The sequence below is a fragment of the Pelodiscus sinensis genome, chromosome 1 (assembly GCF_052426305.1).
Source record: "Pelodiscus sinensis isolate ZL-2025 chromosome 1, ASM5242630v1, whole genome shotgun sequence".
NCBI classification, from domain to species: domain Eukaryota; kingdom Metazoa; phylum Chordata; order Testudines; family Trionychidae; genus Pelodiscus; species Pelodiscus sinensis.
Genome location: NC_143052.1, coordinates 135,474,044 through 135,491,985, shown reverse-complemented (window position 1 = coordinate 135,491,985; position 17,942 = coordinate 135,474,044). Strand labels below are relative to the sequence as shown.

At 51.4% G+C, this 17,942-nt stretch overlaps 1 protein-coding gene across 2 annotated transcripts in view; it reads right to left on the bottom strand.

Annotated features, from left to right (window-relative positions):
- LOC102453736 (alpha-2-macroglobulin-like) overlaps positions 1-17,942 on the bottom strand; it is a 68,289-nt gene that overhangs the window by 24,701 nt on the left and 25,646 nt on the right. For both annotated transcript variants that reach the window (XM_089771776.1, XM_075902371.2), the window contains exons 7-20: positions 16,543-16,627; positions 14,333-14,456; positions 13,489-13,603; positions 13,184-13,293; positions 12,651-12,812; positions 12,062-12,289; positions 11,173-11,236; positions 8,969-9,111; positions 8,376-8,525; positions 7,697-7,867; positions 6,454-6,541; positions 2,890-3,016; positions 2,012-2,240; positions 153-279 (exon numbers count right to left, since the gene is read on the bottom strand). In XM_089771776.1, the coding sequence (XP_089627902.1) occupies positions 153-279; positions 2,012-2,240; positions 2,890-3,016; positions 6,454-6,541; positions 7,697-7,867; positions 8,376-8,525; positions 8,969-9,111; positions 11,173-11,236; positions 12,062-12,289; positions 12,651-12,812; positions 13,184-13,293; positions 13,489-13,603; positions 14,333-14,456; positions 16,543-16,627 (1,923 nt within the window). The remainder of the gene's footprint in view (positions 1-152; positions 280-2,011; positions 2,241-2,889; positions 3,017-6,453; positions 6,542-7,696; positions 7,868-8,375; positions 8,526-8,968; positions 9,112-11,172; positions 11,237-12,061; positions 12,290-12,650; positions 12,813-13,183; positions 13,294-13,488; positions 13,604-14,332; positions 14,457-16,542; positions 16,628-17,942) is intronic.

Genomic DNA, 17,942 nt, shown 5'->3' with positions numbered 1-17,942 from the left:
TCCTTTCACAGCAGATCAGACTCTTCCAGAGAGATTGGAGCCACCCACTGTCTTGTCCAGAAATATTGGAGCCACTTGGTCCCTCACACAGAGGTTTTGGAGCCGGCCATTAGTGCCCGATACTGAGATTTTGGAGTTGCCAGGTCCCTTACCCAGTGATTTTGGGGTCACAGCCCACGACGCTGTTTTCCGTCCATTCACACAGAGACAATAAGATTCTTCTTCGTTCTCCACAGGGGTAGCCTGGAAGTCGGCAGATGGAGCCAGCGAGATGCTGACCTGTCAATTGGATAGAGAGGTGTCACCAGGCAGGCAGAGAGAGGCAGTCGAGGGGCTGGGAATAAATGGGGATGGGACGGTGCAGGGAGTTTGGAGGCCATGGGGATTTGGTGGGCAGGGACCAGGGGGGAGGGAAAGCTGAGGGGTCCTGTGGCTTGGAGAGGAGCAAGAGACTGAGGAGGGGCAGAGAGCTGGGCGAATGGTTCTGAGGAAACAGGTGATTGCAGGGCCTGAGGGACACAGGGCCAGACGGGGGACGAAAGACGAAGTGGTGGCCCCAAATCTGCCACCTTGGTATGAGTGAGAGCCCGCTGGTGTCTTCTGAGGGGAAGAGAGAAAGTGCTGGAAGTGGGGGAGGGACTGTCTGGGGAAGCTGAGAGAGAACAGAACTGGGGGCATCAGCAAGCACAGCAAGGGGCAGGGAAGGAACGGGGGGACGTGGATGAACAGCGGAGCTTGTTCTTGCTTCACTTGATCTAGAATGACCTTAGACTGTAGCCCATCCTGAGCTTTCCAGCGCACTGGGCTACCCGCATTCTCCAGGCTTGCTCATCAGCTGCCATGTGGCCTAAGGCCTCCCATTTCAAACTACATTTCTCTGTGTGGTTGATAATCACACGCTTCCAAGTCATCCTGGCTCTGCCCCTCTGTCTTGGACTTTCTGGCTGCCAACTGAGAGCCATAACAGAGAGTCGGTTATGATTCGTTTGGCACACATGCCCTACCCATCCACGTCTTCTCTTACAAATGCTCTGTGGTCGAGACCTCGCCTTAGCCATTTTTCTGACCTTGTCATTTATTTTCCTTTCCTCTCCTCTTACTCCTAATATTCTCTGCAAGCACTTCTGATGAAAAGCATCTAACTTGTGAGCATCTGTTCCCTGAGCGTACGGACTGAAAACTCAAAATCGACAGGGAACGGCTTGAGAGGGTCGATCGATTCAAATATCTTGGAAACACAATAAGCCAAAACAGTACATGCTCTGAGCAAATAAGAATAAGGACCAGTAAAGTGAGTGAAGCTATTGGTAAACTTAGGAGCATTTGGAAACTTAATACCGAATCCTTATATACAAAAGCAAGTGTCTACTCAGATGTCGTAGTAGCCATAGCAACCTACATAGTGAAAACTATCTAGAATGAAAGCTACTGACATAAAAGCAGAGAGAAAAACCACCCCGGTCTTGCAGTGACCCCTTCCAGAGTCCCCTCCAACGCCTGTGTTGGAGCAGGAATACACAAGAGGCAGTGGGGCCATAGATGCAACTGGACATGACAGGCCAGAGAGTAGGCAGCTGGGGATGTTGTGCAGCAGGAGGCCAAAGGCCAAGCACACGTGTCCATTCCAGGAAGCCGGGGTCTCTGCTGGGGGGAGGGGATTTACAATGTGTGGGTGCCCCCAGTCCCTTGCTTGCCATGGGCTCATGAGATGGGCATAGGAGGTCTAAGGCCAGGTGACTCCAGCTGCACAGGAAGGTGGGTTCAGGTATATCTGCAGCTCGCAAACATCTCAAGAGATTTCTTCTTTCCTGCACCTGCTCTGTACCCCTGTAGAAATGCACACCTAGCAGCCAATCAGATTCCTCCTTTCCATCACCCATTTCTTACCACTGTAATAAGACACTTTCCAAGGGACCAACCAGCTGCAAACCCTGGATGGGACGCTGAGCTGGATCTGGCCCATGTGGTCTCCTCCCTGCCCCTGCTGAGCAGAAGTGCGAGGGTCCCTTACCCTGATGCAGCGGCCCAGGTAGTTGAAGACAGTGGCCTTTAGCGTGAAGGCCTCACCGCGCACTACGGAGTAGGGCAGGGTGAGCTCCAAGAAGAAGGGCTGGAAGGCTCTGAGGGACACAGTCGGGGACAGGCCAAAGCCAGTGTCGCTCGAGGTGCAGAAGGCGTTGGCTTTCCACTCTGTGATGGTGTCGGGGATGGTCAAGGCCAAATCAGCACTGCCCTCTGAACTGGTGAGAAAACAAGAATGAGGTGATGGGGGGGGGGAGGTTGTGTACCTCTGGCAGAACATCGTGTCCCTCATAGCATCTGAATTGCCCTCCTCAACTTCTGTAGCTGCAGGGTCTCCCGGGAGCACTGGGCATGTCCATGCGGGTTGGCTCTTGTAGACTCGCTGCAGAGCAATTCCTCCCATCCCAGCCTACATTCAGCTCCACAGAACAGTCATCCAAGTAACAAGACTGGCGGGTGGGGGGGTGGTTTGAGAAAATCCCTCAGACACACGGATACAGAACAGGGATGAGGTGCATAGCTCATAGCACTGTCTCTGCCAGAGCTGGGACAAAAACCAATGACACCTCCCTCTGACACACACACTCCCTGCAGAGGCAGGTCAATTAATAGGGGATTGTCCATTGTGATCCACACAATGAATTGCCTCTCAGTTACAGAGAGGAGAGGGAGTGGATGTGGTACATTAGAATTAGTTACCTCCTGCCTTCCCTCCAGCTACCCATCCACCCCTCACCCTTATCTCTGGTCGATACTGCACCTGTCACAGAAGGATCAAAGCACCTCCCATGGCATGTGAATAACTTCTTCTGAGTGTCTGTGCAGTCCACTTGACCACATTCCCCACATCCCATAAACATCACTTACTTCACTGGAACTAAATCCCAAATCCACGTCTCCGGGAAGTACTTCCGGATGGTCTCCACTGGGCCAAGAGTGCCACTTTTATACATGATATTATCAAATGAGAGATCTTCATCATATGTGAGCCTCGCTTCAGATGTTGTAGGAGGGAAGGGATCGAAAGGTGACATGTTAGACCTCGTTCTATACCAGGCCCAGCCCTACTGATGTGAGTTCATTTGTGTGGTGTGGGGGGGCAAAGAGGGCATCTTCCCCAGGGCCCGCCAATTGAAAATTACTTCTGGCTGCTGCTGCCACTGCTGCTGGAGCCCAGGGCAGCACTAAGGGCTGACTGGCCATTTCTGCCCAAGGCCCTTCCCCTTCGGGGCACGTGGAGCTTCCCTCCTCCACCACCTTGCCCAGCTTCCTGAACAGGGCACTTTCTTGCCAGTTAGCAGCAGGCTGGATTCTAAACCCTGGATCGTACCTCCTTCCACATTCAGACCCCAACTCAGACCTCTCTGCTTGCAGCCAATCATGCTCTTTCCCACCCTACTCTCCCAAGATCACCAACTGTCTCTGCTAAACTTCTTTAGGATCCATTGAGAAAAACATTTCTAATGCCCTAGTGTCAGCTCAGCACGGACTATTTTCTAAAGACTTCTGCTTTTCTTATAGGGGTCCCTCCCGCAGTCATGGAGCCTATGAGAAACACAGCCAGGCATAACATCTCAGAGCCCTGCATCTATATCCATGTCACATGGAATTAACCTGTGGAACTCACTGCTCCAAGGCATTGTAGATGTGAATAGATCAGAGAGTGGAAAAAAAAAATCCAGTGTTTGTATGTGACTAAGGGTGGCAGCAACACTAATGACACCAGCTAGGATTCAGATGACCAGAGATAGCAGTCCTTATGCTTCAGGATATAAGCTGAGAACCAGCCATAATAACGAGGAAGCCATGTGCCCCATAACACAGCCAGGTGCACTGCAGAGGTTTCCATCTTCCTCTGAGACTGCCACAGCCAAAGAGGGACTCTGCACTAGAAAGATGAGAGAGCTGATCCATCATGGTCAGGAGTCAGGGTACTGCCATATATGGACCAGTAGTCTGATGTTTTGCAAGAGGAATGGGGACACGGATTAGAGGCCAGTGATGTGACCTGGCTACTCTTCATTTCCACCAGTGTAATGAGAGCATAATTAACACTAATATTTGGCCATCTAGTCTCAGAGCTCTCCCCAAGTGTGAGAATCATTAGTTCCCTTTTGCAGACAGGAAAATGAAGGCACAAAGAAGTGATATGGTGATCCCAACTGACATAGCGAAGGCAGTGGCAGAGATGGGTACAAAACTCTGCTTTTCTGCCTCCCGGTTCTAAGCCCTCTCCACAGGTGCCCACTGGGTGTGCCTGCACTGCAACGTGAGCCCGGGGAGGAGAGCTCTTATCCGCAGGCCCTGGGTTTGTTAATCTAACACTTGAGTAGCTACACTCACTTGTAACCCCAGGTTTGGAACTGTTGTCCTCTAGGTTCCAACTGTGGTTCCAGAATCTGCACTGCCCAAGCCAAACCCCAGCCCCCCATTCCAGGCTTCCTAGCGCTCTCCCCAAACGTGTCCACACGAGCCGTTTGTGCATGGAGCAGTGTGGGAAAACATGACTATTCACCAAGCCTTTGTGGACAGTTCATCCAGCACCTTGGGCCCCATGCTCTGGGGGGCCCCATGGGGTCCAGGGGATTAGTGCGGAGCCTGGTGCCAGCAGCAGGGTTCAGGTCACTCCCACCCCCACCGGTGGCAGCGGGAAGCAGAGTGACCCAGCCCAGTCCACTCCACTTCTTTGGCTCCCAGCTACATTGCTTGTGGGAGGGGGCTTGGAGGGAAGGGAGGAGGGGGCAGAGGCAGAGCAGGGATGGGAAGAGGGGGAGACTCGGGGGAAGAGGCGGGGTGGGATGAGGTGGGGCAGGGAGGGTGGCACGCAGGCAGGTGCCTAGGGGAGGGGTAGGGATGGGGACAGGATGAGGTAGGGCCTTGCAGAAGCAGGAGGGGGCAGGAAGAGGTGGGTCCCTTTCCTGGGCCATGGGCGGTGGTGTGGGCAAGAGTCATGCTGGGGCAGTCATTTGGCTGGTTTCCAGCTTGTGTCCCTCCCCAGGTGTCATCACTGGTCCAGTGGATAGAGACAGTCACCCTGGTGGGTTCTTGTGGCAGATCCCCAGAGTCCAGTGGGGTTACAGCTACACTGCCAAGGAAGAGGGTTCTGGCTTGGCTCAGGCTCCTTCCTCTGCTCCTGCGGGGTCCCAGGGCCCTGGGTCCAAGTACTGAGTGAGTAAATTTGTGCACAGGCAAAGCTGAGGTTGGGCTGCAGCCTAAGTCAGGGCTACTCCATATGTGGCCACGGATGGGAGAGAAAACAAAAAAGGAGTCGCTATAATGGCCTTCTGTTGACAGGCGTTTCAGTAGTTACATCCCTGGACTGTCAGTGCTCATTAAAAGTGCTGTCACGGGGGTGAAAATCGGGTCAATGTTGCATTGTATTAATATCTGCAGAACTGACTGAAATGGGGCCTGCGTGTTGGTAGTCTTGCCTTAACCTTATTATTTATGGCTGTCAGTGTGAAAGACGTTATTTGCACGTATATTTGCATGTGCTGTGAATATCATTGTGGCCCCCGGGGCTTCCAAAGTTGAGTGGCCCTGGCCTAAGTTAAAGCTCTGGCTCAGCCTGCAGAGTACACGTCCCAACAACCTCCCCTGGGTATGTCTACACTACCACCCTAGTTCGAACTAGGGTGGTTAATGTAGGCAATCGAAGTTGCAAATGAAGCCTGGGATTTAAATATCCTGGGCTTCATTTGCATCTTGCCGGGCACCGCCATTTTTAAATCCCCGGTAGTTCGGATTCCGTGCCCGCGGCTACACACGGCACGGAGTAGGTAGTTCGAATTAGGCTTTCTAATTCGAACTACCATTACTCCTCCAATTTCCTCGAATTAGAAAGCCTAATTCGAACTACCTACTCCGTGCCGCGTGTAGCCGCAGGCACAGTGTCTGCACTAAGGGGGATTTAAAAATGGCAGCGCCCGGTAAGATGCAAATGAAGCCCGGGATATTTAAATCCCGGGTTTAATTTGCAACTTCGATTGACTACATTAACCACCCTAGTTCGAACTAGGGTGGTAGTGTAGACATACCCCCTTTGAACTTGGCCTTTTTTTGCTTAGTTTTTCCTCTGGTGCTTCCTACGAAATGGGAGCCTGGCTGTGGAAATGAGCCTGATCCAGGTCAGAGAGCTGCAACCAAACTCAACAAGAGTTAGCAGCTGTTTTGCCCCAGCGGTGCACAGGCGCATGAGGAGGTGTCAGCTGCCACTGCAGCTACAACAATGCTCATGTCCTCAGCCCACGAGCAGGCAGGGGGAACTGGACCAGATTCCTATTTCAGGACTGACTGTTGTGGGGTTTGGCCAGCACAGCTGAGAACAGAGTCTGGTCCAGTTGGTCTAGTTTCCATGCAGAGGAGAGGCTGAAGGGGGGGGGGGGGGAGAAAAGCAAAGAGGGTGTAAGCAGGGTGAAACAATGCCATTACCATATTCCATAGGAGCATAGAACCTTTGCGGCAGACAGAGGTTGGGCTTATGGACCTTGGTGCTGGTGAAGACTTTTAACCCCATCTCCTGTAAGAAGATAACCCAGACAGCCGTGTGAGAAAGGAAACCTTACATCGGGAGGTCAGTGACCGCCGGGACAGGATCAGGATGTGATGGGCTTATCACAGTGGGTCACTGCAATGGGCAGACAGTGATGCCTACTGGTATCACAGAAGCCTAAAATGTCAGTGCCAGTGAGGCTAGTGGGGAACCAAGGGCTGGATTTATGTCATTTAAAGGCACCAGTCCAGCAGCTCCAGACAGCCATCCCCTGTGGCCTCACAGCAGGTTTATTCAAGGCATCAGCAGTGCAAGCTTCTTCCAGGCACTCAGCTGCTGCTGGCTGGCCAAGGACCTGCCCTAAAGGGAGTTCAGTCTCTCTGGCCCAGTCCTTCCCCTGCCTCGCTGCAGAGACACCTAATGTGCACTTGGCTTTAGGAGTGAGTCCCACTGGGAACAAACTGGAGAGCCTGCAGGACACCAAACCCTTGCCAGGTGGGCTGGGCGCTGCCTCAGAGCAGCACTCCATGTGCACATGCATGTCGATAAAATGGGGGTCGGCCCATGGAGAGGGGACAGAGAGTGTGTGGCAGAGAATCTCTGCCTCTGCAGCCCTTTTGTCAAAGTCGCCCCTTTCTGGGTTCTGTTGCTTTGCTTCCACGGTTAGGACATCCCCTTGTCATGTGTAAGTTAGTGATGGGGAAAGGAGCATCCAGTTCCTACAGCTGGGGGTTTCCATCTAGGCTTTGCCCTGCAGCTTTAGTTATTACCTCCAATGTATCAGTTCACAAGCATCCGGATCAGAGGCTATGTCGACACTGCAATGCTATTTCCGGATACCAGAGGTGCCCGGACTATCTACCCTGTGTCTTTTGAGTGCATCCGCTATATAGAAATATAGTGGACGTGCTATTTCAGCATCCCCGTAAATCTCGTTCCACGAGGCATAAAGGATGTCTTGAAATAGTGCTTTATTTGGAAATTTGGTGCTGTGGAGACGTGCCAAATTTTGAAATAGCCTATTTTGAAAAAGAATCGAAATAAGAGATGCAATTTGTGTAGCGCAAATTGTGTATTTTATTACACGCTAAGAGTGCAGCGTAGATGCACCCACACAGAGTCCAGTGAGGAAACTCTAAACCAACAGCAATTTCAGACACTACCGGGAGGCCTGGCGCTCACCTTGAGAATGTGGAAGGCATCCCCTTCCCCGTCAGGAGAAACGGGCGTGTAGATGAATCCGTTTAAAATGACATTGCTGAGACTCACACAAGGGTTTTCGTCTTCCTCCTCCACATGGTGCCCCCTGTAATCATAGCCCCTGATGTCCTTCACCGGGAGTAAATCGTACACCTGCGGGGACACGACTCGATGGCAGTGGCCACAGGCCCAATAATGACAAACCAGCATACGCCACCCTACTGTCTGGTGAGGAAATTCTAAACCAACAGCAATTTCAGACACTACCTAGTGATCACAGACAACTTTACACGAATACACCCACGTGTGCAAGCCCAGTGCCCAAGGGTGACCCTACAATAATAAACCCTACAGTCAGAGCAGCATGCTCGCTGCTGCCTTTTCCATAATAACCAAGGGCGGCCCTGTGGCGCCACAATAATAAATCAGGACGTGTGGTTGTGTCCTCACACCAGGCCCCAGAACTAAACACCATGGGGTGCAGCAACAGTTTTCACGAGTGCCCGACATAGATCAACCCGCAGTGCAGACCCTGTGCTGACAAGGGGCACCCCAGTACCAGACAGACTGCGCTGCCCTCAGCCTCACACGTGATTCTCTGCACTCTCCAGACACCACCGGCTCTTGTGCCCCTTGATCACCGGACCAGGCTGGGACTTACAGAGCTGGGCGACAGCTCGGCTTCAGGCTTCATGAGGAGAACGCTCTTGTCCACAGCTCGGACGGCGCACAGGGAGCCCGGGGAGGCTCTGACCTGTAGGTGAGCATCAGAGGCTGGGAGGCCCTCGACTGGTGAGAAATGCAAGTCGACCTGCAATGCCAGGAAAAGTCTTAGAGGAGATATTTCTCCAGATACCTTCACACACTGCCCCACAGCACAACCCAGACCTGGAACTGCCTCACACAGCCCTGCCCGTGACCCTCAGACCTGCCCTGCAGCCCCCTGCTATTCCAGCCACGGGCTCCCCTCACAGCCCTGCCAGTGCCCCTCACTCCTGATGAATACAATTCAAAGATGACGAGCAGCTCCCCCTATATGTTAGTTCTGCTTGCACCTTCCATAATTTTGCCCATGCAAATTAGTCCTGAAGTGCATTCATCTCTCATATTTAGTTGCTGATCCTTGGTCAGGGCCTGACAGGCTCATGGAGCTAGTGAACGTTTCCTGAGTTTCCTGTTTAGTTTGCCATTCTAGGTTCTACAGACGGGCCATGGTCCATGGGGTGAGTGTGAGTCGCAGATCAGTATGCTCACCTTATTGGCAAAGCAGTTTTCAATCTTGAAATCTTCTGAGTTGGCGACAACTTCCCCGCTGGGTAACGTGGTGTATACAAGTACCCGGGCCAGGGGTGCGATCTCGGGCCCCACGGGGACCCTCAGCTCAAATACCTGGACAACTGGCAAACAGAGAGCCAAGGGGATTAGCTACAGAGAATGAGCTCCAAAATCACACACTTCCCTAGGCTCCCTCATCACGGCTGCAACATCTGCCACCCTGAAAGGTGATTTAAAGGAGAGTAAAAATTTTGGTGCGTAGCTGAGGCCCTTGACTCCTACTACAGACACCTGTGGTGGGATATGCAGGCAAGGTAGATTTAGTGGAAAATCCAGCGACAGTCTGGCACTGTCCTCCTGACACGGAGGATCTCTCTGCCCATGCGAATGAAGGCAAGGAGAGGAGCTCATGCCGTGCAGTGACTCGGTGTGGAGGGTTGTGCCCACAGGGCTGTAGAGCGGGTAGGATTCCACACTCCTCTGCTCTTCCCAGTGGAATTTGCCCAGCTAGCCCGAATGAAAGTGGGAATCTCTTGACGCTGCCATTAAGGAAATTAAATCAGTAGGGGGACTGTGTGGATGTCACTGGGAGAGAGCCCATGAATAATGAGAAAAGAAGAAAATAGAGAAAGGATAGATCTACACTAGACACCATTTAGCAACATGGCTTTGCCAACATGTGTGACGTAGTGGGTGTGTTCACTCTGGGATTGCATTCACCGTTTGTCTTGTGGGGTTATACGTGATCCTCTTGTCCTATGCTGCTCTGTAGTGACACTCTGTGTGTGCGTGCCTCTGTTTCCCCAGGCCCAGCAGCACTGTGTGCATGAGGAGGGCGAGGCTGGGCATGACTCACTGGGGAAATAGGTTCAGTCTTCCAGATGACCAGATGACAGCAGATAACATCTTGGGCTTGGAAGCAGGACTATGTAGGAGGCGGGGCTGCCTGGGGCCAGTGAGCAGTGGCAATGAGTGTGAGTCAGTCTCAGCTGGGCTAGGAGGAGTGAGGAGGCTGAGAGCAGGAAAAGGGGGTGAGGGATCCAGGAGCCCCTTTCCCCTAAGAGGAATAAAGCTGTCTGCTCTGGATACCTGCACTAACATCGATTCCGTGCGACGCTGTATCCCTGAGGACCAATAAAACCTTTTAGTCTACCTGCTGGATGAGAGTCACATCTGGCTGTGGATGAGGGTGCAGGGTTGGGGACCCCCTGACATCATCATACCAGCTATGTCTAGACTGCAAGCCTCTTTCGAAGGAGACTTTTTCGAAAGATACTTTTGAAAAAGCCTCTTTCGAAAAATAGCATCTAGACTACAACCAGTACTTTCGAAAAAGCAAGCCACTTTTTTGAAAGAGAGCACCCAGACAGTCTGGATGCTCTCTTTGGAAAAAGCACAGTTTGCATGCATTTTAGAAAAAAGGTGTTCTTCCTCATAAAACAAGGTTTTCCGCGGTCGAAAAAACTGCCGCATTCTTTCAATTTACTTTCAAAAGAACGCGGCAGCAGTCTAGATGCAGGAGAAGTTTTGTTGAAAAAAGGCCACTTTTGTTTGAAAAAACCCCCCCTGTAGTCTAGACACACCTGCCATGTGGCTAAAAATGAGAAGTGTAAGCCGTCTACCAACAAAGCAAACACCACTTGTGGGGTGAGAGTTTTTTGTTGGCAAAAGTCATGTCACTAAAAGGCAGTGCAGTGTAGGCATATCCTAAAAGAAAGCAAAGAAGAGAGAAGGGGGCTGTTTCCTGCACTTCTTTCTGACACAGCGGCTCACTATACCAGCACAGACAGTGAACGGGGTGGCACAAGCTCACAATAAGAACAGGCTGAAATTTTTCAGGTGCATTTTATCTGTGGTGAAAAGTGCCGACTGAGGGAGACCAAAGCATTTCACACATTTAGGTTAAATTCACCAAATTATTTTGGACAGAAACAAAATTAGAACGAATGAGAAGGTTTGTTTCAGCACTTCCTAAACAAAAGGTTCAATTTTTCAATGAAACTGAAGAGCTGTTTTGAAATTTCCCTTCAATTCTATTTACAAAAGAGATTAAAGCAACTCTAAAGAAAAGTGAAATGATTCAGTTGCCCCCAAACAATTGGGTTTTTTTGGGGGCGGGAGGGACGGGGGCTTCTGTTCAGCCAGTGACCAGGCAACTCCTTTATTCACACGGCTCTACTCACGTTCCCCATCCCCCACAGGATGCTCCTTGGTGCCTGCCCTCACGATGCCTCCCTTGGCCATCACCTGCCGGTAAGAAGAAAACCTCCTGTCACAGGGACCTGGTGGGGGATGGGGGCAGGATGCTCACAGGGAAGGCTGAGCTGGGGCTGAGGGTCTGTACTGATCCCCCGGAGTCTCACAGAGTCCCAGACCCAGACGGGACTTTACTGGGACCTGGACCAAGTCAGAAGTTCTCTCTCCCAGCAGAGGCCGTTCACTCCCTGGGCAATTCTGCATTTCCCTGCGTGGCTTTTACACGTAACTGTCAAGTCAAGTGAACCTGCCCTCAGGGTAGTTTGGTGACATGGGACATATATGGATGTCTGGCCTCCAGTGCTGTGTCCTGTGTCAGGAGGTAAAGGTCTCTGGGGGTCTGGACGTTGTGTCCTGTGTCAGGAGGTAAAGGTCCCTGGGGGTCTGGGTGCTGTGTCCTGTGTCAGGAGGTAAAGGTCTCTCTGTGTCAGGAGGTAAAGGTCGCTGGGGGTCTGGGCGCTGTGTCCTGTGTCAGGAGGTAAAGGTCCCTGGGGGTCTGGGCGCTGTGTCCTGTGTCAGGAGGTAAAGGTCCCTGGGGGTCTGGGCGCTGTGTCCTGTGTCAGGAGGTAAAGGTCCCTGGGGGTCTGGGCGCTGTGTCCTGTGTCAGGAGGTAAAGGTCTCTGGGGGTCTGGGCGCTGTGTCCTGTGTCAGGAGGTAAAGGTCCCTGGGGGTCTGGGCGCTGTGTCCTGTGTCAGGAGGTAAAGGTCTCTGGGGGTCTGGGCGCTGTGTCCTGTGTCCAAGAGGTAAAGGTCTCCGGGGGTCTGGGTTCTGCGTCCTGTGTCCAAGAGGTAAAGGTCTCTGGGGGTCTGGGCTTACCAAGTAGTAGAAGACGATTTCCTTCTGTTCCTGCACGGCCTCTGGTTTCAGGATATAGTGCACCCGGACTCCCACACTGGAGCCGCAGCTAAAAGTCTGAGGCACGGGCTCGATTTTGAGAAAGCTCTGACTCGGGGAGTAAAAGCGCATCACTGAGTGATGGGCACTACCGTACTCGGGGGTGACCCAGTTGCTGTCGTAACAGTTCAGTTCCGATTTATGCGTTGCCTGACAAAGAAGAACATTTCCACATCAGATCAAAGAGTGGGTAACACGTCTCCTCCCATTTCAGAAGGAAGTGGCCATGCTCTCAACACAGCCTTGGCAGATTCTCCAAGGCACAGCGCGTTGATCTGCATTTCTCATACTGCCATGGGGCGAGAGCCGGAGAACCAGAGGGAGAGTGACAGAGCGTGTGCTAACCAGAGAGATCCAGGCATAGAGAGGAGGAGACTGAAATTCCCAGCCAACCAGACAACCTTTGTTTTATCTCCTGACGAATGCAGAGATCAGTAAACCCGAGGATGCTCCCTGGGAGCTGAGTCAGTGACACCTCCCACCCCCTAGGTCCCTGGATTCAGCCACTTACCGCAATCTGAATAGAGGTGTCTGTGAAGTTGACAGTGTCTATGGAAAACCAGACTTGGCCCTTTTCATTCGTCGTGTAGTTGGCTTTATATTTGTTTCCCCCCATGGAAATCTGGATTCTTTCGTTGGCGATTGGAGCATCAGTCCCATCCACCAGCTTCACCTAAAGGAGTGAATCCAATCACCATTGCTTACAGCTCCCAATGTCCTACTGGCCCGCTGCCCACGGTCTCGCCCTGTGGGGGGAGAGGGAACGTGGGGAGGACTGTGCCGGCTCACATCAGTGAGTCTTCTTGACTCACCCTTTGTTTCACTCATTTTCTCATCAATGAGTCTACTTGTCTCTGACAGCGCCAAGGGGTCAGACAAGGGTGCTGCCATCCCCACTAATGGCAAGGATATTGCAGCATGTGCAGAGGCAGGGAGACATGGCTCCAGTCCCCATGGTTTGTCCCTGTCACGTGGCAAGGTCCCATTCTCACAGACAAGCACACCCACGTCTTGTAACTGCCTGGGCTCTCAGAGGTTCCCTACCTGCCCGAAGAAGGGGATCCCCGGCCGATAATGAGAGTCCACCTGCTCAAAGCTGATTTTGCTCATGGTACCTGTGATCTCACTGGAGTCTGTCCCAGTTAGCTCCACCCCTGCAAGGAAACATGGCAATGAGGGGCCTGAACCAGTGCACTGACCTTCCAGATGCTTCCATTCTCCCCTCCTCCACCATCTCCACCACCCGCCTCATGTTGTCCAGTTGTGCCTGGGCCCTTCAGTGCCGGCTTGCAACACCCATTGCTACTGCAGAGCAAACCCACAGTGCCACAGGTCAGCACGAGGCATACCTGTACCCTCTTCTGTGATCTTGCCTTCCACCTCAATTTTCATCTCGTAACCGTTTCGCTTGAGCTGGAATATTTTAGTCTTCACCACACTGGAGACACAGCCTTGACTGTCCGCCTGAGAGAGAGACCAAAGAGGGAATCACCCTGCAAATCCCTGTTCAATTCAGGTCTGCGGGAACACGATCAGATAGCCCAGCACCCCAGAGGTTTGCCAGCTGCTTGGTTTGCCCTAATCCCAGCCTCTTATTGGCTTGGTCCAGCCCGACTCCTTCTTTTCCCTTCCCTCTATCTCTGTCTAATGCAGCTCTATTTTCTCTCTGTCACTTTCTTCTCCTTCATATTCTTCTTTTCCCTCTCTATTGCTCTACCACATTCTCTCTACCTTCTTCCCCGGTCTCTCTCTTTCTTCCTCCCCTTGGTTTTTTTCCTCTCTTCCACTCCCCCTCTCTCTTCAAGATCCTATAGTTCCCTCTTGATTTCTCCTCTGCTCTGCTCCCACTTTCTTCCCCATCTCAATCCCATGCAGATCCAAACCCCCTCAGAGTCCTCTCTTTCCCAGCTAGAAGAAACACACAGCATGTGGTGAATCCTGACGTAACTGATGTCAAGAGGCATTCTTCCATTGATTTCAATGGGGCCAGGATTTCACCTGAGGGGTTTCTCTTCAGAATTCATGTCCCTAAGCCTAGGCCTCACCTCCTCCAGACCAGTACATCTCTCCTGTGAGAAAGAGCTCACCACAGAGCACAGAATGACAGCTGAGGTCTAACAGCCCCTTTGACAGACGTGGATCACTCTCCCCAAGACAGTCACCTTCTGTTTAGGGCTTGGGTCTTGGACTCACCTTCCCGGTGAATTCCTCACACACAGCCTCGCCTTCTCTTCCATAGCAGTCTGACCTGGCCTGAGAAAACCTCCGGCACACACGGACATTCACGAGGCCGGGGACAGGGGGCCCATAGGTGTATCTGTAACCAAAGCAGGGTCAAAGAGATACAAGGTGCTTAGACAGGGATACAGAATCAGGCAGAAGAGACCTTTGGGGCCCTTTATGCCATTAGCCCTGAGGACTCCGTGGCTGGTTTTCTAATGTCTATTCTCTGGAGCGCTGTCTAGTCTTGGTTCTCAGTTACTCAAGTGACAGGGCTCCAGTTATATGGGGGGACATGATTCCATTCCCCAGCAGGCCTGACCCATTAGGGCATGTTGCCTGATAGTCAGGGTCTTCTTCCCTCAATCACATGAGTTTTCCTTCTTCCAGCTCCCTCCCATTTAGCCAAACCTTTCTGGTATGAGAAAGCCCAGACCTGCTGTGATGAATGGGAGGGGTTCTGCACTTTCCTAAACATCCTAGTCATACAGTTAACTAAATTGCCTGTAAGGGGTTAAAAGCATAGACAGTAGGTCCTAGGGTGTATCTACACAGCACCCTTACCTCGAAATAAGCTATGCAATTTGTACTATGCAAATTAAGTAGCTTATTTTGAGGTTATTTTCGAAATAGCTTAATTTGAAATTTGATGCTGTCTAAGCAATGCCAAATTTCAAAATAAAGCACTATTTAACCCTTATGGAATGAGGGTTACAGGGCTGCCAGAATAGTACGCCCATTATTTCAAAATAACAGGCACATTTAAAGATGTGGAATTGCTTTATCAGGATACTTCCAGCATCCTGAAATTGCCCCGCTGTCTAGATGTAGCCCTAGAGAGTTTGCAGAAATGCTAGAGAAGCAGAAACTGAGTTGGTAGGAAGCCAAGAGAGCTAATGAAAACAGAGTGTGGGTTTTGGAATTAGAAGCAGTGATTTTCCTGTTCTAGTCTTTGTATGACCAGAGCAGAGCTGGAAAACATGAACTGAGCCAGGGAGAAGGGCATGGAGAATTCAGCAACATCCATGCCTAGGGAAGGATTAAACCTTGGAACAAGATATGTGAATAGAACAGGCAATGTTTAGTCAGATGCAATCAGGTTATTTTCTTTATTTGGGGGTTTGTTGGATGTCTCTGTGGTGAGCACAAGTAACTATTCCCTTGCACCATAACTTTCTAAACTGAATCCTAGGAAAGCAATTCTCTGTGTTTTAATCTTTCTTTTTTCAGTTGCTCTGTAACAAGTGGCAACCAAGTAAAGTGTCACCAAGTGTTTTTTCTTTGTTTTGTTAATAAAAATTGCCTTTTTAAGATCACGATCTGATTCCTGTGTCCTAGAAGGCAGGAGATTCGGTGTGCACATGCCTGAGACTGAAAAACCAGCTATTAAGAACACTGACAGTTTTTTTTCAAGCTCTTTCCAGAGGAAGGGTGAAAGAGCTTGAGGATACCCCATGGGTTGACATTCCCAAATTCATCCTCCTGGGTTCACAAAGGGGGATTTGCATTGGGTGGTGGCAGCGATACTAATCCAAGGCCAGGGAATTGGTGACCTTCAGGAGTTTTTAAACAGAAGCCTTTAGTGGCAGGATATTTTAAAGATTCTTGTGGGCCCCACTGTTCTGCATTCAAAGTGCCAGAGCGGGTATCAGCCCTGGCACCTGAGGACAGGGTTCCAAGCACAGTGTCCTCAGAGCAGCTGGTGACTCACTAGCACTGCAGAGAGAGGACTTATCATCTCCTGCCACTGTTACATGAGACCCACCCAGATCACGTCTTCAGCGCCAGGCATCTCTTCACCCCAAAGCATGAGACACATTGGAGGGTGTACAGAGGAATATGGAAAGGAGTGGAGGGAGGGGCTTGTGAGGAGGAAAGGAAGGTGATAAATCTGGTGAGTCTGCTCATGGGCTGGAATGATGTTAAGAAAAAAAACCTTCCTTACAGAGAGCTGTGTGAGGCTGACACTTCATTTCCTGGGGCAGAGGGAGGAGCCCCATCTCTTGGGGTGTTTGAAGCCAGCGCTGTGGGCAGACTAGAGATCAGGGAACAATCCTGCCCATGGGCTGGAGATGGAGTAAAAGTGACCCAAGGGGCCTCCTCCAGCTCTGGTTTCTGGGCTGGTAGTGGGAAGGCAATGGTGGGGGAGCAGAAAGAAGAGCAACTCAAGCCCCGCAACTCACAGGCCACAGACAGCTACTTTCAGCTCCTCGTCCTGGATGGTGATTTTCTTGGGCATCCTCACCGACACCTCGAACTTGGGCAGCACTGAGGGGGAGAGAAGGGCCAGATGCTGAGCCGAGCGGAGGGAGCACACACGCATCACAGTCACTTCCCCACTGAGTGACAGACCCAGCCTGTCTCCCTGGCCCCCTATGCATGGGCCAGATCCTCAGCCATCAGTGCAGCTGTGCCAATTTACACCAGCTGGCAAGAGACTTTGGAACCACAGAGAAAGCAGAGTAATCCCTGCTCCCCTCCCCTTTGCTCCACTTGCCCAACCCCAGCCACTGGGCTGCCATTGCTTTAGCAGCTGTATTCTAAACCAATTGCTGGGCAAGTGATACCTTGTGTGGACTCAGCTCCCTGGAACAACTTCATCACTCGCCAGATTTAAAGGGCCACATTTATTGTGTGCTCTGGCTATTGTGCTGCTCCAAGGAAGCAAAGTAGACATAAGCCCAGTTACTTTGCATCCCTGGACGGATATGAAGCAAATGGAACGCACCAGTGAATCAGCCCACAAGAGTTGAGCCATTTAAAACTTATCCTGAATGGAAAGAGTCAGATAAAAGCTGTTTCTTAGCACAGTAAAAGCAAATATTGTTTCCTGATGGCTGAGCCCATGGATGGCATGCCCCTCCTGGCTGGGCATGGCAATGTCAAGGGTCAGCGCCAAAATGAATTTCCTCAGAAGTTTTGAACTAGCTGAATAAGACGGTAATAGTGCGAGTGCGTGAGAAAGAGCAAGCTTAATAAGAACTGCTGCAGCTATAAGGCTCAGGGAAAAACCAGCATGGCTTAGAGTAGCACATGCAGAGGCACCCCAAGCAAGGAGATGACTGTCTGTTCAGAGCCAGGTCACAACGTGTGAGATCAGCCCAGTCTAAGCACAGGCTGGTCAGCATGCCCACATTGCCATGCTGACTGGTGTTTGGAGCTCTGCAGGTTCGCCCTACATGCGCACGAATAGGGCTTCAAAAGCCCTTCAGTTGTGATGCCATATGGTGCCTATGTCACAGTTTCTAGCACAGACCCCCAGATGCAGTGGTTTCTGGGAAGTTGAGCGGGTTGCTGCGGATTATGTAGCACTGGGAAGAAGGATCCAAGAATTTGAAGCGCAAGTGGGGTTCTCGTCCATCCTCCCTGTTGAAGGGAAAGGACTGGGCAGGGATCGTCGAATTGAGGACGTAAATGCGGGGTTGCGCAGGTGGTGTCGCAGAGAGGGCTTTGGTTTCTTCGACCATGGGACTCTGTTCCGGGCACAAGGATTGTTAGGAAGAGATGGGATCCACCTAACGAAGAGAGGAAGGAGCATCTTCGCGGGCAGGCTTGCGAACCTAGTGAGGAGGGCTTTAAACTA